This window comes from Diabrotica undecimpunctata, chromosome 9 (assembly GCF_040954645.1).
Source record: "Diabrotica undecimpunctata isolate CICGRU chromosome 9, icDiaUnde3, whole genome shotgun sequence".
In the NCBI taxonomy this organism is placed as follows: domain Eukaryota; kingdom Metazoa; phylum Arthropoda; class Insecta; order Coleoptera; family Chrysomelidae; genus Diabrotica; species Diabrotica undecimpunctata.
In genome coordinates, this window is record NC_092811.1 from 311,261 (window position 1) to 338,410 (window position 27,150).

General features: G+C 33.7%; 1 protein-coding gene across 2 annotated transcripts in view; it reads right to left on the reverse strand.

The window, feature by feature from the left end:
- Positions 1-985: 985 nt before the first annotated feature.
- Positions 986-27,150, reverse strand: part of LOC140449345 (neutral ceramidase-like) — a 30,625-nt gene continuing 4,460 nt past the window's right edge. For both annotated transcript variants that reach the window (XM_072542482.1, XM_072542481.1), the window contains 12 exons: positions 25,686-25,829; positions 25,404-25,580; positions 25,146-25,273; positions 20,639-20,840; positions 18,860-19,069; positions 17,578-17,697; positions 17,324-17,518; positions 14,834-15,067; positions 2,342-2,437; positions 2,093-2,260; positions 1,859-1,986; positions 986-1,239 (listed from right to left, as the gene is read on the reverse strand). In XM_072542482.1, the coding sequence (XP_072398583.1) occupies positions 1,044-1,239; positions 1,859-1,986; positions 2,093-2,260; positions 2,342-2,437; positions 14,834-15,067; positions 17,324-17,518; positions 17,578-17,697; positions 18,860-19,069; positions 20,639-20,840; positions 25,146-25,273; positions 25,404-25,580; positions 25,686-25,829 (1,998 nt within the window). In that variant the 3' untranslated portion in view covers positions 986-1,043. The remainder of the gene's footprint in view (positions 1,240-1,858; positions 1,987-2,092; positions 2,261-2,341; positions 2,438-14,833; positions 15,068-17,323; positions 17,519-17,577; positions 17,698-18,859; positions 19,070-20,638; positions 20,841-25,145; positions 25,274-25,403; positions 25,581-25,685; positions 25,830-27,150) is intronic.

The window sequence follows — 27,150 nt, forward strand, 5'->3', positions numbered from 1 at the left end:
TCCGACGTTTATCTTTAATTTCCTTCTCTATTTTTTCATCCCACCAGTATGGTTTTATTCCTTTATGATTTTCGTCACATTTCCCCAGTGCTTCTTCTGCTGCTAAATGAATCGCCCTTTTGATGTGTTCGTAATTAATGTATGGAATTTATGGAATAAAGGGAGTGTTATTGTAAAATTTACAACAGCACCTTCTCTAATTCTCTAATCCATTGTAATATTCTTGTAAGTGAATGCTTTAAAAACATGCTGATTATAGTATTGAATAAATTAAATCAATAAAAATACTTTTTACCAAGTACCCAAGGAGATGGAGCTGACTGTAGAAAGAAACAGAAGTCACATTGCACTAACATAGGAAACATAGAAATATTTTGTAATTGTGATGTAGCTAGTATGCTATTCATCAGAATCGTATGACATTTTGACACAATACAGAAACACACGTTTATAAGCTTATATTGCAATAAAAAAAATTAAAATTTTGACATATGACATTTTGCATTACCATCAAAGATTAAAAGTTTCGGGTTTTTCTCGACTCTATTTCCGTTACAGTTACTGAAAAACAAACCTGAGAATAAATAAGTAATTGACAAAAGTTAAATATTTTGATCTCAATGAGAGAGAGAGCTACAGCTTTAAAAAAAAATTATAAAACACCTATCGAAGAATCCATTACTTTACTTGTAAGAACCAAAACGAATCCAAGGCCGACCTAATCTTCGAAAATTTAAAACTAAATTTATTTTTGAATTTACTTTTTTTCCCATCTTTTGTGTTGTATGTTACTCTAACCTTCGATTCTTAGAAGATATGGATTTTGTGCACTGTATTAAACTTAGAGGTGAAATAATAATTATTTAATAAACATAAATTTTTACCGAAACTTTTTTATTTCATTTGTTTCATGACTGTTTTTTATTCGTTTAGTGGGAATGCAAACACTCCAAGCAGGAATTTCATAAAGAGAAACAAGAAAAAATAAAAAACTAGTAAATTTATTAAAACAAAATTTAAAAATTATGTTAACGAATAATTAATTACTTTGATTCACACTTTGCTTTTACAGAAAATGTTCTCGAGACACCACTATATTCATAAATACCGCTAAAAAGCGTTTTATAATGGCCGAAATGTTGTATTTGGTAAGATCCAGGTTCTGTTTCTTCTGGAATTTCCCATCGAATTTCTGCTTGACTGGTTGGTGTTACTGGGTCTGGTCTACTCCAGATAAACCTTAAAAATATAATAATAAAAGTTTATAACGAATATAAATATTTCTTTAATGATTTTAATCAAAACTATTATGAACAGTTTCACCGTTTCTACCGTTTTAAAAACACTTGTTATAAGTGGAGCTTTATGTGCGATCGGTGACCTATTTACTTGGTAAAGGCTCTAATAAAGTTGTACTTGGGGAATATGATTAAGATTTACCTAGTTACAAAGCTGAGGGAGGACGTTACAGAATATAAAACGAAGAAAACAGGAGTGTGGGTTTCATAAAATACTAGTTTGCATCCTGACATATGTGGCTTGATTTTAATGATGCAATACGAATTTTGTCTTGCTAATTGAATATTATTTATCGATTTATCGAAAATTAGTTTAAAAGTGGTTCTAGAACAGAACACTTACACTGCTTCAAAAAAATTCGATTTGATTGCATTGAACGCAAATACTTTATCATGACTAAAATTTGCCATAGAAGAACGATCATTGAAAAATTTGTGCAGACCCAAAAGTGATGGCTAGTTCTCTTACGACGTTATAGTCAAATAAAGACGGTACCAAACGTATCAAAGAAAAAGATAATAAAAACGATAATAAAAAAAAATAAGAAATAAAAACTTACTTGGTTTCCCAACTGGCATCCGTGGCAATAGTTTTCCAACTTGGCTTATCTTGATTTTGATTGTCTTGCCTTCGTACTGTCAAAAAAGTTTTCTCTTGCATAACATCATTGCGGGGATGACCTGCGACCTAAAATAAGAATCGTGCCAAACAAATTGTAGTACAATTGTAAATAACTAATTATGAAGGAAGGAAAAAGGGAAAGGGTGTAAATGCTTTCTTATTCTAAACTTACGAAAGTTGCCGAAACTGTCGCGCCTGGTTCATAGCAGTCATTGGGTTGCACGACGCAATCGCCAAAATTATTAAACCAACCGCTTGAATCCATAATAACTGGGGTGATAAGAGTGGCCATATCTTTTGGAAAATTAAAAGGACTTGAGTCATCCTTCACATCTTTATTCTAAAAAGATACCAATACCAGCGTTAATAAGGAATTCATATTAGACAATTGACATAAAATGACACATGAACAACTGCTTACCTTTAACATGCCTTCCACTAATTGGGTATAAATATTGATATATATTGGCAAAGTATAAGGGCCGTATATAGTTGAAGCACCCTCATATCGTTGAAGCTAAAATAAAAAATATTTACAATAAAATTACCATTTTTGGAAAACAAAATTCCACGTTCAAAACATAATGATAAAAGTCAAAGTCTGCGCAAATCTAAAACTGTAACACCAAAGTTCTCGGTATTGACTGTTTATGAAAGACCATGTTGTCTATCATTAGTGCATATAATATCATAAGAGAGAAAATTTTGCCGGTAATAGTTTGGACAGGTATGAAAGTTTGCTGCCTGGCAATTTTCGTGAATTAAATTTTGACAGTTAAATCACCAGACGTTAGTCGAGTGATTTTGTCAAAATTTCATGAGCGAAAATTGCCAAAAGGCAACAAAATTAAATAAAACCAGAAGAAAATTTTGCTGGTAAATAATATTCTCTCGAATGATATTCGACAAGACTATTTCACGAGACAATTAATGCACCATATCAACAAAACAACAATTATTTGTTAACAATAGTAAACGTACAATTATACGCTATAGTAGTTTAGCCATTCTTTTCTACCAAAGCTTGATTTTGTGTAATATTGACCTGTAGCATTTGGGAACTCGAAAGTCCAGCTTTATTTGTTGTTCTAAGATTTTCGACCAACTTCTGATGTTGACTGGAATCCAGCTGCAGATATGGTTTTAGAGAACTTGTATTTGAGTCACCTGTTAATTTAATTAACTCCTGTTCAGAAACACCTTGGTTAAACAAGGCTGACACAGCTGAAGATCGATGAGAATGGTTTGTTATTTTATGTTTTTTGTGTCTATTCCAATTTTTTCAGCTGACACTTTTGTCCACTTAGATACGGAGTTTATTCCAAGTAGACAGTTTTTGAACCAAGGTCCATCCTTCCAGTTGGGGTGAATGGTGAGAAATAGTCTGTCTGATAAAATCTTTGGTCCCTTTTTTTCCATTAATTTCAAAAATAATCCAACTGGGCATAAATTTTCATTTGAAGAATTTCTTACAAGCCATTTGCTGCTTGCCAAAATTTTCGAACCGCCTTAATTTGTTTTGGAAAAAATGAAAAAATGCTGTTGTATTCAGTTCGGCCCGTAAATTCTCCCATAATATCAAACTCCTTCTGGAAAAAGTAAATCTTGCAGTTTACGGCCTCAGTGCCTCTCCAACCAAATTCAAATAAGCAAAGGTGAAAAAACTTTTTGGGTGCTCCATGGGGGTTTCCTCGTAGTAGCTTTGGATGATTTATAATAGTTCTTCGGTGGATAATGCTTTTGAACTGAGTTTTCTTTTTTCTTAAATACATTGAAGCTACCTTGCTTGGTATCCGTGGCCAATCTTGCACACTTAAAAGATATATCTGTGAAGTGGTCGATTTTTATGTCGTACTCCTTAAAATATTTTTCTTCTACCATTTTTGCTGTAGTATTCAACATTAACTTTACAGACGACTCTTTATAGTCTTCGCCATTGCCTTTTTTCATGTTAAAGGCATAATCCTCGAGAATTTTGGCCAGTTCCGTTATGGTAGTAAATGGTATCTTTCAAGCGTAAAATTTCTCACCCGTAGGAACTCCGAAAATTGGGTCCAAATAGAGCTTCTGGACCTCTGCATGTTCAATGGGACATTTGCCGAAACCAATTTTTTATTTCTTCTCCTGACTGCATCCAAATCTCGGTTTTTGTCTGGATTCATTATATCTGTCCAAAATTGATTACACCTCAATGATGTTTGTCAAACTGACGACAATAGAATTACCAAATACCTTTGTGACGGATCTGTCATAATTTTGTCAATGGGAAATCATGGGCAGGAAGGAGAATCATTTGTCAGTAGGAAACGTGACGTTGCTATGACGTTGTATCAATTAAAAATATTCTAGTGAAATAGTCTTCAAAAACGTGTAATTTCTGCTCTTTAATAAACAACGTTTTCTGTGAAATTACGGGCAAATAAAACCAACGAAATTCAACAATAGTTTCGTATAAATGTGTAGCAAACGCAAAAAGATTATAAACTTTTTCAAAAGTATCTTAAATAAATAATATTAACTAATCAATGATAATAGAATATTAGTAGTTAACTAAAATATAATAATAGAATGAGATTATGAGAATTATGAAAGAGCAAATGAAATTGAAACTGAACTGAAGACATTAGAGAATTGATGGCGATAAATAAAAAATGAAGAATTAAGACTAAAGGAATATAATGGTATAAAGAAAATGGTAGAACATATGGAAAAATGTTCACAACGTGAACAAAAATTCAAAACCGATACAAACAATTAAGAAAGTTTAATAAACGCCATCGGAAATTTTCTAACAAATGACCTTAACGTAGCAATGGCGAATTAGAAAACACGTCTAATATATATGTCAAACTAAGTAAAAAAAATATATAAATAGGGTAAAGGTTACAGTGATTGGCCACTTAAGCATTGGAGTTTGATGAATGTGTAAGGCATTAATTTGTATTAAAAACCATATATTTAAATAATATACTAAATATTAGACTAAAGTATCCTCTTTATGACTCCGTATGTCATTTATTGTTTAAAAATGTTTAATATTTATAAAAAAAGTTTTATTCTTGCAAAAGCAGATTTTATAGTGATTGGCCTAATTTTGATAATAATTGGCATAGTAAGTAGATAGTAATTGGCCACCAGTAAAAGGCTAAGTTATCCTAGGTACATATTTTTCTTATTTATGTATCCTACCTGCGTTATTTAAATTTTGGTTAAAAAACTAGAAAATCGTTAAAAATTATATATAATTTTAGTGATCAAAGACGAATTTGGTTTCAAAAATTTTTAATAAATGCAAGAAATTACAAACCAATTACAATGTTATCTTGTCAAAACAAACGTTACACAAAAAGTTTTCCATTTCGGAGGATTTCATCTTATTTTTGGAAATACATTTTATATGGTATGTTCTGGAACAATTTTACTCCATATTGACTACGTGTTATATTATTAACACACGTATAGCACAGTCCAGTGTATATAGTTTTGTTCTTAAATGGATTAGGAGCAGATGGTGTAATAATATCCATATTCGTGTTAATGATTCCATCTTGACTGTTGTCACTAAACAGTTTTCTTTTTGTTTTTTCTGGCATAACAGTAAGATAAATAACTTTCGATGTTTTCAGGGCTATCATGGAAGTCCATTTTTGGCAAGGTTTCCGTTACGTTGAGTAAAGCATCACCATCGTCTGCGTGTACTATTTTAGATACTTCCTTGGTTGCACAGCTATTAACACTTACATTTGAAGAATATTTCATATTGGGATCATTGTTTTCTATATCACCTGCTGTGGTTGTTACGGCTTCTGGATCTGTATTATTTTTAAAAACAAGTTTAACGTTAGTGTTGTTTGGTGATCTTTCTGTATAATTATGTTTAGGCTTTCTTTTTGTTGCTGCTTTTTTTGATTCATTTGTTTTCCTTTTAGTTCTTTTTTGTTCAACCTTTCAGTCTTACATTTCTCCTTTTTCATCTCCAGTTCTTTTTTTATAGCTATTTTTTCTTTAATTGCCTTTTTCCTAAAGGAAGAAGTCAGAACAAATGGTACTTTCTTCGTCTCACTTTTTCCTTTCCTTTCAGGAGTTTTCGGCCAAATAACATAATCGCTTATTGATGAAGATGACTTATTTAATAAGACGTGTTCAGAGGAGAGCGATGAAGTGCTAGGAATTTGGTTGTCGAAGCTAGTATTTTCATCGATTAGAATAGGAATATTTTCAATGTTAAACATTTGCTCATTTACGATAATTTCCGAAGTATGCTTAATAAAACCCTCATTTTTTCATCCTGTAAATTTCTGATTTCAAGAGTTAATTCTGGCTCACAGATTTCAGATTGGATCGTCCCATGGAATTGGTCCGTTTCTCCTTGCTGCTCTGTATCTTCGCGTTTATCTATATCTTCCAGTCGATCAGTATTCACGGATGGACTTGCCTCCAAAAATTCTTTATAAACATAATAGAACGTCAAAAAATCGAAATTATGTGCATCACTTTCAACAAAGTTTTTAAGCCTTTCCATTTTTTCCTCTCCAACAATCTTTTTAAATGTTTCGAATGTAATTTTACTGACTTCTGTATCTCTATCTTGTTCTTTTGTCTTGCCAGTGCATTTGGAATAATCAATTGCGGATACATTCCAAGGGAAAAGCCCACAGCCACGAAAATAATTTCTAATATTTTCTGGTTTTATATTATCAACCACTGTTTTTAAAACTGCAGCAAAATTGTCCTTTGTTACAACTTCAGTAGGGTACACTCTCTGAAACTTTAATACAGCACTTTTCCATCCTTCTTTTAAGGGGTTAAAGACGGCCACATCTGCAGGTTGCAAGATTCGAGTCGAGTTAGGGTACAGAGCAATTAGAATTATCTGTAGCTTTGTGCATAATTCGCTTATTTCATAGGTTAAATGTGTGCTGTGACCATCGAACAAGGCTATTGGAAATTTGATGTTATTTTTGCTTAAGTAAGGATAAAGAATGTTTCCTATATATTCGTAGAACAGCTGATTTTTCATCCAACCGTTATCACTGCATCCAATTCCCCAGGTGTCAGGTACAGATTTAACAATTTCAGCTGGCAGTCTTTTGTAAGCATAGATAATCATAGGTGGGGTCATAACACCACAAGCTGAAAATGTAAACATCACTATGATATTGTTTTTTGAATAATGTTGTATTTCATAAACGTTTTTCGCTCCTCTTGGTGCAAGAACTTTTTTGTTCTTTGGGCAAAGCCAAAAACAGGTTTCGTCTCCATTGTAGATTCTGCTGGGATCTTCAAGAATTTCAAATAATTGTTTTTCCTTTAAATAGTCTTCTACATTAGTAAACCAGTTTCTTATGTCTGCTTCGGCTACAACTGAGCTAGCTGCTGTTATTCCTTCTGCGGTTTTTAGAGTTATATTTGGGTGACGTTTTAGGAAGGTGTGATACCATCCTCTTCCTGGATGGTTATCTTTAAACGGATTTTCTCTAGGGGCTGCGTCAAGGAAATATTTCACAGAAGCTTGAATGTTTTCCATTCTACGAGGAAATCCTTTCTTGTATGAGGTCAAAATCCATCTTTCTAGAACTGCTTCTTCTTCTGAAGTTAATACTGGGTGAGGTCCAAGAGAAACTTTATTATTAAATCTGACACTTGACCGGAACTGAAGTGTTGCTCGAGGAATCTGATATAACGTGGAAGCTTCTCTTTGACTCATACCATTTTCAGTAGACTCTAAAGCCTTAATTATATCTTCTTCTTTATATTTTGTTCGGTAAGAAACACCTGCACAGACCTTTGGCATATTATAACTGAAAAAAAAAGCATTGCGATAGTGATTGGCCACATTAAACTATAGTAATTAGCCTACGGCCAACGACTGTTTGGCAAGACAATGTAATTTAAAGTGCCCATTTTTATTGAAAACAAATTCTATCTGAAAATTTAATTTAGAAATTTATCACAGTAATTGGCCGGCCGGCCAATAACTGTTTATATATCTAAATTATTGATATAGTTATTGGCATAATAAATTCGCGCGTTTTTTGTTATCTAAAAATGTTTGGGGCCTAAAATTTGATCAGTTACCACCTTAGTTTAATATATTGTAGCGAGATTAAATAAAACGAGCGGTTCGAATTTATATACATATATTTATTTATAAGTTTACAGTTCGGTACTCTCTTATCAACTAAACTCACTCCTAACAACGTTACATATATATAATAAAGTTACTTTTCGAGAACATTCTGGCGTTGTCCCACCTCTAATTGTCTCCCGTCCGAAGGACGGGCGCTATTGACATGCCGACTCTAGCGTTTTCTAGATTCGTCCTTCTAAGAATTATGACGTATCGGAGATGGGCTATTTCGTTACACTGCTCCCCTCTTAAATCTGATCGTCCCGATCAGCAACTCTATATGTAGGCACAGGATGGCGGAATCTACAGGACTCTCCAGCTCTGCATGAACCCTTTAGAAAGAAATAACAGTCTACTGACTTTGAAGGATACGATCTCATCGGGTTAATGCAACACACAGTAATTCGTACGCCGGTTTCTCGGAAGATCACTTCAAGCATGCTTCTGACAATCTTCCAGTCCAGATTATCTAGTGCATGGCCTATCTTGGGTAAGGCCAAATTCTTGATGTCGTAATTGCACACAATTCTCTTCAAATTAGTTAGAGCACGCCATATATCCTCGTAGCTCGCCCTGTCTTTATACGACTTCCTGGTCACCATATACAGCAAAGATCGAGAACCATCTTCTAATCTCAGTACTCTTCCAACTTTAGGTTGCTGGTTTTTTAACTCGTCCAAACGACCGAATTTCTTATAAAATACGGATGAGATTCCGTTAGTCATCTCAAGATCTTGGGCAACACAGTGGGCTAGAGAGACGTTATGCGGAACACTAAAAAGATCCTGCTGAACTTCTGTGGTCACGCCGAATCTAGCACTCTTTCTCTCTGCGTAATTTGACATAAATTCATTAAAGCTTGGTCGCCGGTCATCTTTGATCTCATGTTGAAGGGTTCGTGCTTCTTCTGTTTCATTTGAGCCAGCATATGGTGCAAGACGATTTATGTGAACTACTTTTGGTTTACCTTTCGGCAACTTCTTAATTCGGAATATTACGTCATTTATTTTCTTTTTAATTTCATATGGACCTTCCCATTGTCTTTGCAGTTTGGGAGACAAGCCTCGACGACGTTGTGGATTATAAAGCCAAACAAGATCACCTACTTCATAGCTTTCACTCTTACATCGAGAATCATATTGATCTTTCATTCTGTCACTGGCTATCTGGATGTGTTGTCGGGCAAGTTCATGAATGTTGTTCATTCTTAACTTCAGGCGGTCGACATAATCTTCGCTTGCAACATGTTCTTCGGAAGGTCTGCAGCCAAACTCTAGGTCGCAGGGCAAACGAACTTCACGACCTAACATCAGGCAGGTTGGAGTCTGTCCTGTAGTTTCATTCACGGCCGAGCGGTAGGCCATTAGGAATAAATGAATGTGCTGGTCCCAATCTCTTTGATGTTCTGATACAACTTTGGACAGGTGTTTACCCATTGTTCGGTTCATTCTCTCGACCATTCCATCTGATTGAGGATGCAGGGGTGTCGTTCTGGTCTTATTGACACCAATCAATTTACAAACGTTTTGGAAAAGGTTTGACTCGAAGTTTCGCCCTTGGTCGGAGTGGATCTCCAAAGGAACACCAAATCGGCTAAAGAATTCTTTAACAAGTACCTCTGCAACGGTAGCAGCTTCTTGATTTGGTATCGCATAGGCCTCAGTCCATTTCGTAAAATAATCCATGGCTACCAGGATATATTTATTTCCATCATTTGTCTCTGGAAGTGGACCTGCAATGTCGATTGCTACTCTTTCCATAGGACTACCAACATTGTACTGTCTCATGGGTGCCCTCTTTTTACCAGCTGGACCATTACTGGTTGCACACAGTTCACATTTCCGGCACCATCTTCTTACATCATCTTTACAGTTCACCCAATAGAACCGTTCTCGAACCTTTTGCAGAGTCTTCGTGATACCAAAGTGTCCACCTGATGCACCGTCATGCAACTGACGCAATACTTCTGACACTTTACTTTTAGGTACAATCAACTGAAGCTTAGTTTCTGTACCATCATCGTTCTCAAAGGTTCTATACAGAAGATCATCTTTCAGCACTAGACAATTCCATTGGCTCCAGTAACATTTGACTTCTGGACTACATGCACTAATGTCTTGCCAAGAAGGTCTTTCACTTCGACGCATCCAATCCAATACTCTTTTTATACATGGATCATCTGCTTGAGCGTCTTGTAGCTGTTGAGGCTGCCATTGATCATTAATGACGGTGGTTCGTCTCACGGGGCAAAGTCGTTCTTCTAATTTAAGACAGTGATTACAATTTGCACTGCACGGCCGTCTCGAAAGGGCATCAGCATTTGAATGAACTCTGCCAGCCCTGTGTTCGATCTCGAAATCATATTCTTGTAATCGTTCTAACCATCTTGCCATCTGGCCCTCTGGATTACGAAATTGTAGGAGCCATTTTAGAGCAGCGTGATCCGTGCGAAGAAGAAACTTTCTGCCATACAAGTATTTATGGAAATGCTCACAAGCCTTCACTACGCCTAGCAATTCTCTCCTGGTAACGCAATAGTTTCTTTCTGGTTTTGACAAGACTTTGCTAAAGTAAGCGATGACTTTCTCCTGCCCATCTTGGATTTGGGAAAGAACAGCTCCTATTGCACTGTTGCTTGCATCGGTGTCCAACACAAATTTTCCTACCTGTCTAGGGTAGCTTAAAATCGGTGCACTGATCAGAGCCATTTGTAAGTGTTCGAAAGCTCTTTGACAATCTTCGCTCCATGTATATTCTTTGCCTTCTTCTGTCAACTTTGTTAATGGCTTGGAGATGTTGGCAAATCCTTTGACAAAACGTCGGTAATATGTACATAGGCCAAGAAAACTTCTAATTTCGTGTTTATCTCTTGGTACTGGCCAATCCTTAATTGCTGCAAGTTTGTCAGGATCAGCTGTTACACCATTACTTGCTACAATATGTCCCAAGTACTTCACTTCTCGTCGAAACAAGTGACATTTCTTCGGACTCAACTTTAGATTTGCTGCCCGCAATCGTTGAAATACTTCTGTTAGATTATTGGCATGTTCATCGAAGGATCTTCCAACTACAATTACATCATCCAAATAAACCAGGCATGTTTTCCATGTTAGACCTCTTAAAACTGCATCCATTAATCTTTCAAATGTGGCCGGGGCATTACATAAACCAAAGGGCATAACTGTGAACTGCCAAAGCCCTGATCCTATCGAGAATGCGGTTTTTTCACGATCGGCTGGCTCCATGTCTACTTGCCAATATCCACTTTTCAGATCGAGTGTGGAGAACCAACGAGAACCAGAAAGTGTATCCAAAGTATCGTCTATTCTGGGCAAAGGATAACTATCTTTTTTAGTTACTGCATTGAGCTGTCGGTAGTCAATACAAAAACGTGTTGAACCATCTTTCTTCTTTACTAGGACTACTGGTGATGTCCATGGACTGTTTGATGGTTCAATTACCCCTTGTTTGTTCATATCTTTGATGATGTCTTCGGCTTCATCTCTTTTCGCAAATGGAAGTCGTCTAGGTTGTTGTCTGATTGGCTGAGCGTCTCCGGTATTAATTTTATGCTTTACTATGCTTGTTTTGCCATTATCCTTCTTATCCATGGCAAAAACATCTTGAAATTCTATAAGCATAGACTTCACTTTTTTAGTTCGTTCATCATCAAGATCTTGGCACGTTTTAATCATCGTCTCAACAAGCTCCTTTGGATACTTAGATTTTGACGGTTTCTCATTAGTATTCATGGAACAAATCGAAGCCACGGGAACACACTGTCCGATCAAAGTTCTTTTACTTAACTTAATAGCAGTTCCCTTTAAATTCATAACTCTTACAGGAACGACATCTCGAATTCTCACCAAAGCTTTTGCCGTTAGGAACTCGGCATTATTCACATCTTCGACCATCCTTAAACTTCCCTCTCGGGAGTAACCATCAGGTCTGGTCATCAAAATTTTCTCACTATTACCGGGTATTGTTACGTCACAAGTAGTTATTAAGCTTATAACATCTTCTTTGTCTTCATGAAACGGCAACTCTTCACCACTGATCTCGAGAACTCCATCTTTGACATTCAATACAGCCCCAACTTTCCTTAGTAAATCCATCCCCAATATGAACTCATCGGAGATCTCTGCAATTAATACTGTATGTTTCACTGTGGTCTGGCCAATGGATACTGACATATTAGCCTCGCCATATGTATTAATTATCTCACCAGTTGCTGTTCTAAGCTTTACTGTTGCAGGCAATAATTTAAGATGGCCTCGTACTACTTCTGGCCGTGCAATAGTTCTCGTTGCACCTGTATCTACCAAAAACGATCTACATTTATTATTGATACGACCCTCTATGTACAAGCTATGAATTCCACCTGAGGACGTAATGTTCACAGTTACTATGGGGGCTGTGTTTCTCGAGGTCGGCAGTTGCCCCTTGTTGTCGACCCGTTCTAGTTTTCCGACTGTTGTATCATTTTCTTGCAATTACGGCGAATATGACCTACGTCACCGCAATTCCAACATCTGGGCTCGCGTCTCTTCGGCATCGTGTTACGAACTACTTTTCGTACCATTTCTTCCAGACGTTCATCGTTTGGTTCGTCGCCTTCTTCGATGGTTCTTACTCGATGGCTCCGTGAAGTTTGACTAGCTGTTTCATGTTCCAAGGCAATAGCGAGCGCTTCATCCAGAACTTTTGGTCTTGCTAGTCGTAAAGCTTTCTGTAATTCACTTTCTTTTAACCCATTGACGAAGGTATCTACAGCAATTTCTTCCAAAATGTTGTCTGGTACTTCCGGATAAGCCAACCGCACTATACGAGCAACATCTGCTTCAAACTCTTGTAAATTTTCACTTGCTCGTTGAATTCTACTTCTTAGTTGCGCCTTGTAGACTTGTTGTAGATGGGCATCTCCGTAACGTTTGTCTAGTCGAGTGAACAAGGTCTGGTAACATTTTTCTTGACCCTTAGGAATCGATCTTAGGATATCTGCAGCATCACCTCGTAAAGCAGCAGTCAAGGAAACAGCTTTTTCTTGTTCTGTCCAATGATTGGCTGTCGCAATAGCTTCAAATTGTCTAAGGTATATGGACCAAGAAGACTTTCCATCAAATGGTGGCAATTTGAATCTCATATTATGTGTTGTTTCGTCTCTAGGTGATTCTTCTTTCACTACCGGATCTAAGGCTATTGTATTAACTGGTGGTAGCACTTTTGTATTAGTTATCATGCTCTCTAATTGTTTGATCTTCTCTTCTACGTTGTTTACATTTTTCTGTATGTTATCGAATGTTCTTGTGACTTCTTCAAATTTGTCATTGTTTTGATTACATACTTCGTCGAATCTTCTAGACATATTTTCGAATTTCTCGTCGTTTTGTCTAGCTATTTCTTTAATAGTTTGAGACGTTTCATTAAATCTTTCATCATTCTTTCGAGAAGATTCTTCAATCATTTGAGACGTTTCATCGAATCTTTTGGAAACAGTCTCGAATTTATCATCATTTTTTTTAGAAGATTCTTCTATCATTTGAGACGTTTCATCGAATCTTTTGGAAACAGTCTCGAATTTATCATCAGTTTTTTTAGAAGTTTCTTCTATCTTCATTAAAACTGCTTCTTCTGCTGACTGAAAATGGAATGTCTCTGGATCATCTCCATTCTTGTTAAGAACATTCTTCAGTCGTTCTTGGAGGATCTTCTTGGACCCGTTGCAATCTTCATCGCGTTCTTCTAGTTGCTCTCGCAACTGTTTTACTGAGAGTTGTACTAGCAGCATCTTTCTTTAGGCACACACGTACTTTTTTAAATGTTCTTTCGTACAAAGGGCACTACCGAACTACGCGGATGTTCCCGACGAACAATACTTTTCAAAAGTTCAAAAGTCTTTTCCAAAAATCACTGCTGAATTTATTTGCAAATCTCACACCGGACACCAACTGTAGCGAGATTAAATAAAACGAGCGGTTCGAATTTATATACATATATTTATTTATAAGTTTACAGTTCGGTACTCTCTTATCAACTAAACTCACTCCTAACAACGTTACATATATATAATAAAGTTACTTTTCGAGAACATTCTGGCGTTGTCCCACCTCTAATTGTCTCCCGTCCGAAGGACGGGCGCTATTGACATGCCGACTCTAGCGTTTTCTAGATTCGTCCTTCTAAGAATTATGACGTATCGGAGATGGGCTATTTCGTTACAATATCATATTAAATTATATCTTTATCTATAACGATTAACTTTATAATGGATCAAAAACAAGTGTACAATCCTTAAGAAATTCGTAAGATTTTACCTGTGAACAACTAAACTGGCGACAGCAAGAAGTAATCACACCCTTTAAGCACTTTATTGTGACTGTAACCAGACGAAACTTTAGGTGAACATTAAGCGACGTTGTCAAAATTATTCTGTAGATTTGATTTATTTCAGTAACAGCAGATATTCTTAATATTTATAAATTTATGTTAACATGGCCAATCACTATAGCATGGCCAACGACTGTATCATTTACCCTATACAAGATGATAGAAAGAACATTTCAAGAATCTGTTATGCAGTGAGAATGAGAGACAAGAAAAAGTGAATATTATTGAAGAAAAACAACACTTGAAAGACAGTATGAAAAAAACGGAACTAAAAAAAGTAGAAAAGTAGAACTTAAAAATATTCCGAATTGTTACGTATAAACTTGTTAGAGTGGTAGATAAAAATTTAGATTTGTAAGCAGTGATCGATTTGTTAAAGAATCACAAACAACTTACCTGATATTCTTCTGGGGTGGCAATGTAATTAGTGTAAACGTTGCTTAAACCTGTTAAAACAACCTTTGCATCTTCGGGTCCATCGTTTGTGATAATTGCTTTTTTAACAGCATCTCTCAATCTTCTTCCAGACATAGTTGTAAATTCTCCAGGAACAGCAATCAGGACAAGCTGTCCTATTTTTATTAATTGGTTAGACACTGTTACCGGTTGCCATTCATATGGCTTAGTAATCTAAAAGAAGGATATTTCAAGTTTTAAGTTTTGTTAAAACTTAAATATAGAAAGAATAAAGAAAACGAATATGAAAAACACTGAATGGGTCATGTAATGGAAATGTGAGACACTAAAAAAAATTGTGCAAAATTGAGACAGTTAATATTTTTAAATGAAAGAAAAAATAGAATTTTGGTACTAACATATGGTCAATGATAGCTAAAACTTTAAAGTACCTTTTTATGCAATTAAAATGTAAACATCATATTCCTTTAATGTTTTAAAAAAGCTCAAAATTAGGTTATGCATTTTTAAATGAAAAAAATTTAAATTTCGTTTCCTGTCCCCTGCTGTGCGGCAGTCTGTCTTGAAGCATAATTTAAGTTCTGTCAAATTTTTTAGTAGGTGCAAAAGCGAGGCATTCTTTATGGTAAATATAAGACAACGTTAAGTAAAAAATGAGACTAATAATTATATTTTTTAGAAAAATGCCAACAGAATATGTGAAAAAGCTAAACTCATATAACGATGAAGATCTTCAGGCAGTATTAAATCCTATCACAGAAGGTAATATTATTTTACGAATAGCATCAAAACGCTTTAAAATATATAAATCCCCATTAATTAGGCGGTTTAATGGACATCACAATAAAATTAAAGGTCGAAATACTGGTCTTATTAGAAAAATATTAGAATTTTGGCCAAATGGGGTTTTGCCATGACAAAACAAGAAACGTTTCAATTATTTGTAAATGAGAATAACATCACAACTCAATTTAAAAACAACAAACCTGTTAACGACTGGTTTAGCGCTATTTATAAAAGACAAAAGTTATTGTAAGAATAAAATCGACGAATGGAAACCAGCAATTCATTTTTGGTTTGTGAATTTTCCAACCGCGTACAGGAAACCATCAATAAATTAAACCTAAGTAACTCAACAGAGCTTATTTGCAACATAGATGAAACCAGTTTTTCTTTAGATCCTTCTGGTATCAAGGGTATGGTTGGAAAGGAGCAAAAAGTTTGGTGGAGTCTACAGCGCTCAGGAAAAGAAAATAACAAATTTTCATTATTACCACTACTAATTGTTTCATGGTGTCAACTTATAGTCTAGCTGGAAGGAACAACATGACATATGAAACACTTTGTATACGTGTTCGGAAAAAATTGGATGACTTCCAATATTTTCCAACAGTGCTTTATAAAATTTTGTAGAACAGTGCCTCAAAGATTATTACTTATAATTCTTAAAGGTCACATTACCAAATCTAAAAAAAGTGCAATTGAACTGGAAATCGTAGAACATGTAACTTTACTGAAACTTCCACTTGTAACCTTTGGACAAAATGCTGCTTTAAGCCACCAAAGCTCCGTTGAAATGAAAAATCAATTAACTGGTAACGTGTAAATGGAAAAAAGTTATCGAAATTTGAATTTTTGGACTTATTAGATAAATTATGGAACGAAGGAATAAATAATGAAATAATCATTTCTTCCTTCATTACTTCTTTCTCTCCTTCCCTTCTTCCTTCTCTAGTACGTCCCTAGTCTTTCCCTGCGATAGAACAAAGTACCCCATAGACCGTTTGGATCCTGAGAAACTAAACATCTACCCCTGTGTTTCTCTGTACTTTCGAGTCACAAAAAATTATTTCTAAAACTGAAATAGGAATGGCGCATAAGAAAACAACAAACAAGAAGAAGAATGCGAATATTAAGTGAAAACGAAGACGAGTAGATTAAAGAAATCTATGAAGGTGAAAGCAATACGGAAAATTTGGCACTAAACGATATTAAGATATATCCGATGGTATAAGGAGGACGACTACATATTTGTACAATTTCTCATTAAAAAGAACCTTATTTTGGATCGGTAAATAATGGCTCCCGTGTAGTAGCTTATCTTCGGCGTAAGATATGAAGGGTGAAAAATGAGACATAAATGTCACAGTTTTAAAAAAATTGTTACTTGAAGCATAGCTTTAATAACTTGCCCAGAAGTTGTCTTACAATTATTATAACAATTATTGTACTTTATGAGGGGTAATAATGGGAACGATATGTCATTGTTTTAAAAAAGTTAACACTTTTTTGGCAAATTTTCAAATTTTGGCAAAAATTTGGTTCTGTATATATTCTTGCCTATAAAAATGTTTATCGCTTTTAATTGTATTGCCTTTTGAGAAAATCAAAAATCAAAAGATTTAAATATTGCCTTATTATTGCCCCAATTGACCCTCCTACTTTTAAAAAATATTCAAAAATACTAACTCTTCCTGACATGATAAGTATAGGTTTTGGAAAATGGCACGCAACATCATCTGGTGTTGGGGGGAAAATAAAATCTCTTACAACATTCCAGAAAGGGTTGCTCGTATTAGTTGCTTGTTGAAAATCAAATTCTCCAGGGCCGTCGGTTGTGCCGGCAGCAAAACCATATCCCATCGCTGGAAGGCAGCCCCTAACCTATAATATAAAATAAAAATAAATAAAATCGAAAACAGAGATAAAAATTTTTAGCTTACATTAATGTTTGTTCCATTTTCCAACTGGTAAGTAGTGGTTTGACTAGGCATATGTGAGAATTTGTGAATAAATTGTATATCACCAGTTATTGGTGTTCCGTCTGTACCTTCCAGTAGTTCCTAAAAAGAAAGGCGCTGGATTACATGTGTGCAAGCATATCCTGCATGTTTAATCGGAAAAATAACCGATTTTTACTGCTGAATAAAATAACTAATAACTATAAAATAAAATAATATAAAATAACTAATAACAAATCTTTACTTGAAGAAGTCTACGTTTATTTTAATTTGTTGATCGAATGTGGCAGTGAGGGGGGCAAAAACAAAAATTATACGATGGTCTGTTTCATTCACTATGTTGTAAATGTAAGAAGATTGGACTCCATAGAAATAGCATGTCCTGTTTGTGGGCATTCTTATCTCGAATGCGATAAGAATATTGGTGTCATCAATCTCAAAAAAAAAGATGGAAACACCACAAGACTGGATTAACAATATTCGCAATTTATGAAGTGAACATTTTCCTTTTAAGTCATTGCAGCAAAGCAGAAACATATACGCAAGGGACCAAAATCTTTTAAGAAGCATTACAAGAAAAATGTCCGTTTGGTACTCAAAAATAAAAGAAATTCTTGTAAAATCGGCGGCCAGTGCAAGTCTATGAGAATTCAAGATAACTAAAATAGTAAATCATGCAGTTTATTAAGGAAACCCGACAGTGTATCCAAGATCTCTCCAGTGTGTCTTAGTCAGAAGGGTTCGTTCCTACTTCTTGAACAATCGTTTTTAAAAATTTTAGCAGTGAGTAAAAAATAATACAATGACATAAAGCACTTGTCTAAATTATATGACAAGCAAACAGCTAAATTTCTTTGTAATATTCCCCACTTTTAAAAAACCAGCACCGTTTGAGTTTTAAACATTTTTACGTCATTGTGTGCATGAAATTCTGTTTTATTTGTTGTGATTTCTAAATATGATTCGCAACAAAATTAAGAAAAAATTACTTTTAATGTGAATTTAATTTTGAAATTTTTGTAGTGTTTAACCAACGAAAAAGATATTACCTTACTCTCCTGTCAGCAATAATAAATAAATCATAGGTGGTAAGTTAAATTTTTGATTTTTTGAAAACTATGGTTATTGGACACTCCCTCTTTGAGTCTAACACCCTTCAATAAACTAGTATTTTATTTTATTCAATCCTAATCGACTAGTTAATGATTTTTTAACATTATTTAACACTCGGAATACTACTCCTAATAAATAAATAAATATTTACCTTTCCCTTTTGAAACAAGTTAGTAGCAATCATCTTGGTGCTATCGACCATGTCTTTACCTGGACCAAAGGCGATACAATATTGACTTCCTCCGGGACAAGTACTATGAACAAAATCACATGGTTCTCCTGTATTGACACAAATAGGATCTTTAAGATTTGGCGAGGTGTCACCCAGATTAGTAGAGGCAAAAGCACCTACGAAATCGCCCTAAAAAGGATTAAATTCATGTTGTGAATAAAAAAAAATATGCTTATATTGGTTTTAATAATTCGTTAATATATATTTGATGGCATATTCTCATCATCAAGTCTACAAATGTTTACATCAATAGCTTGTTGTATTCTATAACTTTCTCTGTCGAGGATTTTATTGCTTCTAGGTGGTCATTCATTTCAAAGCCACTCCTAAATCCGGTTTGCTTTAGTAGTTGCTCAAAATTTTTGATTAGGTCCCAGTCTGTTAGTAAGTATTCTCATAAAGAGTTTATATAAATGATATTAACAAGCTGATAGGTCTGTAATTTTCAATTTCTGTTACATCTCCTTTTTTATGCAATATTATTATAATGACACTATCCCATTTGTGTGGTGTTACTCCTTCAAAGAGGTAGGCATTCTAAAGAGTTTTTAAAACAAATTCGTCTCCTAATTTTATCATTTCAATTACACTGCTATCTTATCCAGGTGTTGTGTACCTTTTAACGCTGATTTAATTTCCTCTTTAGTTATATCTGGATGTTTTGATGATTTCTATCCCTAGAATGTGATCATGTTGACTATATAATGCTCTTTAGTACTCTTCAATGATTTTTAGGATCTCTTGTTGTTCTTATAAGGCATGTGCTTGTTTATTTTTTAACTTATAAATATTCCTTGTTCCTGTCTTCAACTTTCGATTTAGGCTTTTGTTTTGTTCTACGGTATTAGTTTTTTCTTTTGTGTTAAAGTGCCTTATGGCTTTCCTAACGGCTTTTGAAATGGTTTTGTTTAAATTCCTTAGCTCTGCAATGTGCGTTCTGTTCTTATCTTTCTGATTTTCCTTCTTTTACTTATTTTCTTGGTTGGTACTTCTTCTGGGCCGGCTTTAAGGTGTCCACCAATATTTTGTTCGTTTCTTTTGCTGAAAACAATCTTCGCTCTAACCATTCTATGCTCACTTTCGGTTGAAAATTGATTCAATACAGTTATGTCTTCAACAACGTCTTTTTTTGTTGGTAAATATCGTAAAAAAAAGTCAATCTCGTTTTTGTTTAAGCCATTTAATGATTGCCAAGTTTACTTTCTTTTTAAGCTTCTTTTAAAATAAGTGTTCATTTATACATCCTGTGTTGCAGAAGAAATTCTGTAATTCTATAATGGTTTGACTCTTTTCATTTCTATCGCCATATTTGTGAGGTCTAAGTAAGTATAAAGTTTGAATCATCCTGCTTGTGGCCTATTTTAGCCTGTGTATCCATATTTAATTTAAATTACTTCATCTTCTTGACTTGTCTGAGATTTTTTGAGTGCAGAGTCATCTTATCTCTTCTATTTATAGTTTTTATTTATAATCAAACAAATATCCACAAAATTATAATGATCTTAGACTTAAATAGCGAATATTCGTTTTTATTACGTTTTACCTCACGTCTAAACATTGCTTCCATCATTCAGTGACTAGATATTCACATATACCAAAATATTTACTCCAAACAAAAAAATTTAAGTACTTCCTGGTGAAATACGCCCATTGAAGACAACTATTAACAATTCTAATGTACAAAATATGACTACTTACTTGACCTGGTAATGATCCTGTGTTAACACTAGATTCTAGCAAAAGAGACGCGTACCCTACATTGTCAGAATGTACCAAACAGTTGGTGTTATTCATTGAGGTGGGATGTACAGCAAACCAATTTATTGCACCAATTGCAACATTATCTTTGGTACGCACAAACTTTATTTGAACTAGCTCCTTATCCACGTCAGCGTCATACCTAAAACATTTTAAATTAAAGGTTTTATCATTTTTCTAAATTTAAATTATTCTCTATAGTCCATTGAAAAGTTACATTAGGTTGCACTTTTGGAAGCACGTTGCAGTTTTATTTTTTTTATGTATTTGAGCTAGACATAAGCTTAAGTTCAAGTTTGGGGGGTCACCGCCCTTATCTCCCGGCTGTCATCTTGGAAAAAGGGGCGCAAAGGGTTTTCGCGCTGTATCTCTAAACTATCAACCCTACAGAAAATTGTATTAGACATTATTTGTAGAAAATTAAATTCTTCACAACTTAAATTTTGTTAGTTTTTATCGTAAAATGGAAAATAAAAATGTTATAAACAAAAATAACTAAAAATCTTTAAATAAATTTTTTCTTGGGTCTTATAACTTAGAGAGAACTTATTCTAACAGAATCTAATTTAGTATAGAAGGTAAATGTTCACTTTTTCTTACACAGTCGCAAGTTTGAAACGGCGAAACAGAATTCGACAATAATCTAGAAACAAACTAGGTGATAAAAGTTTTTTGGATCAGAAAATAGTTGGGAAGCTTTAGACACAAACTGCAATTCACGTAGTTTACAGTTAAAAAAACGAAGTATTAGATTGCGTAGAAAACATTATTATTAGTGAAATAGATAATAGCTCTATAAAGCAGACAACAGGGGTGAAGAATTACTTACAAAATAAAACATTTATATAGTTAAATTTTAAAGTAATGTAAATTTTTAATAGTAACTATAGAATTATTACTCAATTATCAAGCAGTTGTGTTCACTAGGATTATAGCCAATCACTTAATATTAATAATTTTTGTAATTTTAACATATTTCTCGATTAACTGCACGATCTGTGCATTTAGGAGAGGTAGTTGTTGAAAATATGCACATTAGTTCCAGTGTAGATTACATACATGTGATTCGTACAAAGTAATTATAAGATTATCTGCAATTAACTAATAACAAGGATTTTAAAAACAAAGTTTTGACATTGAAATATATGTAATTATGGTAATATACAACCAATAAGACTTAAAGCTTTGTTTGTTCTAAAATATTCCTCTCCACTTGATAAGCCATGAACTGCCGCTGGGAACGTGCAAGATTTCGCAACCATACATAAATGTGAGATCGAAAAATTTATATTATATTCCTTATAAAACATACTCTTTTAAATAATGCTTTTAGTTATTTGAACGAGTAAACTCCTAGTTACACGATGTAAGCAGAGTCAAAACTTCCAACCAAAAAGTTGTTCGAAATACATAGAAACCTCATTGTCCCTTATATTTAAATGAAAAAATACACTATATATAATTACATGCAGGTTTCACCAAAACAATTAAGACACACTGTGGAGTATTTGAGGTCTACTTTTCGACAACCATACATACTTTGACAGTTTTCTTTGCGTCTGCTGAAAATTAATTTCAAAAGTTCAAGGAATTTGAAGTATTATTTGTATTCAAATTATTTCATGCTTTATCGCAGTTTCCTGATAATAAACTCTAAAACTATGGAAGCTCTAAGTTAAATGTATTTTTGGTCACTATCTTTCAAATCGTTTGTATTTCATGCTGTCCGAGAATCATATTTATTTCCACCATATAAAGAGACGAAAAAAAGTTAGCCAACGACAGTGAGAAAAGATGGCTCGACTTTTTCACTGAGAAAAACGCTGTTTTGCTAGCTAACTTAGGATATATAAAGCTTAACGGACAGTATAATTGAGGCGATTCACACGCTTTTGAAGGTTTCAAAAATTGAACACTTTGGACAAACAATATTGGACTGCTCTCTTCCTAATGCCGTGAGCAAGACAAGAATTTCAAAGTCCTCGGCTACGACAGTCACAAAATCATAGCTTTAGAATGTAGTCTCAGAGCAGAGCGGACGCAGACTGTATCTGCATCAGATTCAGCCTCGTCGACACTAAAACCTACTTTTAATACAGCAGTTTTTCGAAGGTCCATTAAGTTTGTCTTGTTGTTTTCATTACCAAGAAATTTATCTCGGAATAATGTTGGAACGGTGCTCTTATTAAACTTTATCTCTGTCGATTAGCGCTTATTCGTGCATCGCAAGCGCACGATGTGGAATAAGTTTTTTGTGGTGGCGGAACAGGTCGATAATAAATTATTAATAACATGTTAAGAAAATAATAACTTGATCTAAAATGGTATGAATAAAAAAATATATAATAGAAAATTATTCTTAGGAAAAGTATTCTTAAGAGTAATTAAGAACTCTGTCAAATTCGGGCGCTGTAAAACTGTAAAACCTAGAAATATTATTCAAATTATTTAAATTTGTAGTGAAAATTACTCTATGAAAAACTCTCTTTAATATTGCTCTGATGTCATTTTATTGTAAAATGACTAGAAAAAAATTTATAAGCCCTAAAAAAATATTTGTTTAAAAATTTTTAGGTATCTTTGTTAATAACTTTTTTATTTTCCAATTTACGATAAAAAGTAATGAGATAGAATTATAGACAATTTAATTTACTATGTAAAAATGTCAACAAAACTTCTGGTAGGGTTGCCAGCTTATGATATACAGCGAGGAAACCCTTTGCACCGCTTATTCCAAGATGGCAAGTATTCAAGAATTTGGCGAACTCGGAGCGCTGTAAAATTCAGAATAAAAATAATAAAATTAAACAAATTTGTAGTAAAAATTACTCTATTAAAAACCCTTTATAATGTTGATCTAATGTCATTTTATTGTAAAATTACCAAAAAAAAGCTTAAAAGGAAACTTGTTCCAAAATTTTTATATATAACGTTTATAACTTTTTTATTAGCTATTTCACGATAAAAAGTAATAAAAATGGAGATGTAGACAATCTAATTTGCTATAAATAATGTCTTATAAAATTTTCTGTATGGTTGTTAGTTTAGAAGATACAGCGCGAAAACCCTTTGCACCACTTTTTCCAAAATGGCGGCCGGGGGTTAAGGGTGGCGACCCCACAAACTTAAACTAAAGCTTATACTTACAATCCCAATACATAAAAGAAATAAAATTGCATCCTTTAAGAAATACACGCTAAGACCTAAAAAATGTAACATTTCAATGGACTACTAGTTAAGTTGTAATAATCTACGGCAATTAAGAATTAAGAATGTTTTAAAAGAAAGAAAAACTAAGCATTCATGAAATCATCTTAATGTAAACATTATTTTTTGTTGAAGATGGGTCAATTTTTAAATATTAGTAACTATAGAGAGGAAGCCAGAAAGATTGGTATATAAAAAATCCAACCAGGTAAATCAAAGATATTTAAAATATTTGAATTATGTAGAAATACAGAATAAAACCGTTCGCCCAAAAATCGATCCAACAATGTTTTCCATTAAAAACAATAATTTAATTACAAACTATGTCTTTTGTTGACAAACAACCATTTTTAATTTTATAAAAGAAAAAAAAGACTTTTATTTTATAATCATTAACTTATAGAAAAAGAAAGGTATCATTCCTTTAAAAAAAGTGTTAGCAATATGTATATTTAAAAAACAAATAGCCTAATGTTTTAAGTTGTTACAGTCTAGTAATATAATCGATAAAACGAGGAAGAAAGTAGTTTAAATATTTATTTAAAATATTAGATGATTGAATTATTTATATTTTTATTCTAGGATGAAATGTTTCCTTTATCATAATTATTGATATTAAATATTTTAAATCAATAAAATCTACTGTATAGGCAACCGACCGTACAGGCCATCTATTAGCATGTGTTCCAAGTTTTGGAGATCTTGCTCTGCTCGAGGCAGAAAATTTCTTATTGAGATGAATATTCGCGTTCAAATATTAACAGTGAAATGTTTTCGTTTTTATTTTTAACTAATACCCCTAGAATAAAATTGATTTGAACGCTTTAATTAATGGTACTATTGTATTATTACAAATTTAATATTGACTTTGGATCGTTAGATGTTCGATAAGGGCTTTACGTGGTCAAAACGATACTAGATTTAAATGTTTAGTGAAACAATTTTCGGTATTTTTTCTTTAAGTTCTATTTATTTTTATGTGAATTTTTCTCGAATTTTGTCCTTAGAATGTTTAGAAAGAGTTAGCGTCATACTGCTTTGAAAATTTTCCAGTTAATTCAACAATAAATTTTTTGACTTAAAAAACTTTTTTTTGTTTCACTGTGTACTACTCTTCCCTACTAACTCTAAAATATTTCTAAATAAGATAAATTTTAATAAAATTACTATCATCAACGGTTAACATTCTTTTTAAATTAGGTGTTCCATCATTAAAGTATTAAATATTTTCATAACTTACTTTTTTCTTTCTGATTCTGGATTATAGAGGTAAGCAGCTGGACTTCTATTCCTGTTTGTATTAGTTATTGTAGTAGTACTGTGAATAATTTTTGCTTCTACTAGATTGTTGTATGCTTTATCTATAGACTAAATCAAAAAGAAATTTGAAAATAATTGTAATTCGATAAAACAGAAAACTTATATGGAAAAAACAGTGATGGTATTTGTTGATTGGACCAAACAATATATATGTGATCCTCGGAAAAGTTTTACTTACTCGAACAATTCCTGCCACCAACGCGTTGAAGGTATCGGCGCAATATCCCAAGTTAGGTATGTCCAACATTACATCCTTTAGGAAGCCTCCAGGTGTGCTGTGACTGTGAGTTCCACTAAGGATAGTGTTCCTCAGAGTAAATACATTAGGATATTTTGCATTCAGTTTATCGATTACCTAAAAACCGTTAAAAAACCATAAAAAATCTGCGGATATTTTATTTGACGAGAGATGAAAAGGACTGATGAAATTGGTAGAAAAGGAGAATGTTGTTATACTTACCGCTTGTTTTAGGGGATGGTTCATCATACATGTATCAATTGACACAAACGCAACTAGAGTTTTCTCATCTTTAATCACAAATGCTCTTGAAAACTGTCTTAAATGGATTCCACATCCTTTCTGACCGGATTTTGCATAACCCATCTTTAAAATAAATACAAGTTACTTTAATTTGCATACAAAACTGAATTTACAATGTTTCTAAATGTATATATTGAATATCTTAAAAATTTGAACCATTGAGACGTCACTCACTCTTCCATGTAGTATCAAAAAGTTTTATTTAAAAAAAGTAGAAAACAACAGCCAACTTGCATACATTCGTAAACAGACTTATAACACCCAACCGCTATATCAATTGTACTATGATGAGTTAAACTTTAAAAGTACTGCTTTAAAGTAACTCATAAGAGAATCTATGAAAAGTTACAGGAGAAGATTAGTAAGACGCAGTTTGGGCTCCGAAATAGAATGGGTACACGAGAAGGACCATTTGCCATCAACATACTGAGTAAGCGATATCGTCATGTAAACGTTGTGCACTTACACTTGTGCTTTTTTCTTATTCTTCTTTCTCTTTGTAAGCAATTCTGCTTGTTAATTGGCAGATTAATACCTCTTATGGAAGGTTGTCACTTCATCTTTTGGGCGATCGTCCAATACTTCTTCTGCCGGTTGGTGACTTATCTCTTGCTATTTTGATGATACGGGTCTCTTCCATTCTGCTTATGTAGTTATACCATTATTTTGTTCTATTTTGTTTCCATTCATTTATACATTGTACGTTACATTTTCTTCTAATGTATTCACTTCTCTTTATGTCAGCATATTTCCGGTAATTCTTTTTAGTACTTTCATCTCTACAGTGTCCAGTAGCCTTTGCGTTGTAGCTGTATCGGGTGTTGGTTCTGAGACTTATGTCATTATTGGTCTTACACTGGCTTTATAAATTCTTGACTTCATCTCAGTGTTAATGTGTCTGTTTCGCCATATAGTTTTATTAAGGCATCCTGCCAGTCTATCTGCTTTTTGTACTTGATCTGTCGCTTCTTTGTCCAGGTCTTCATAGATAGACAGTGTAATTGCCAAGTATTTTATTTCCATTTTACATCTGGTTGGTTCTTTGCTGACTACTAATGTTTTAGTTTTCTGAGATAAAATTGTCATATTAAATTCTTTTGCTCTTATGTTAAATCTGTGGACCAGTCGTTGCAAACTATCTTCATCTTGGGCTATCAGTATTGCGTGATCTGCGTAACAGAGTATTTTTATTTCTTTTTTTTTTTCAATTCTGTATCCTCTTCCTTTAATAACTAGTACCAATACGTACGAGTAATCACATTGACAGTAAAATGGTAAAGATATTCCAAACATTATATTGGAACCAAAGTGCCATAGTTCAAATTAATAGGCAAAGGTCAGAAGAAATGAAGATATGTAGATGAGTTAGACAAGGACGCCACTT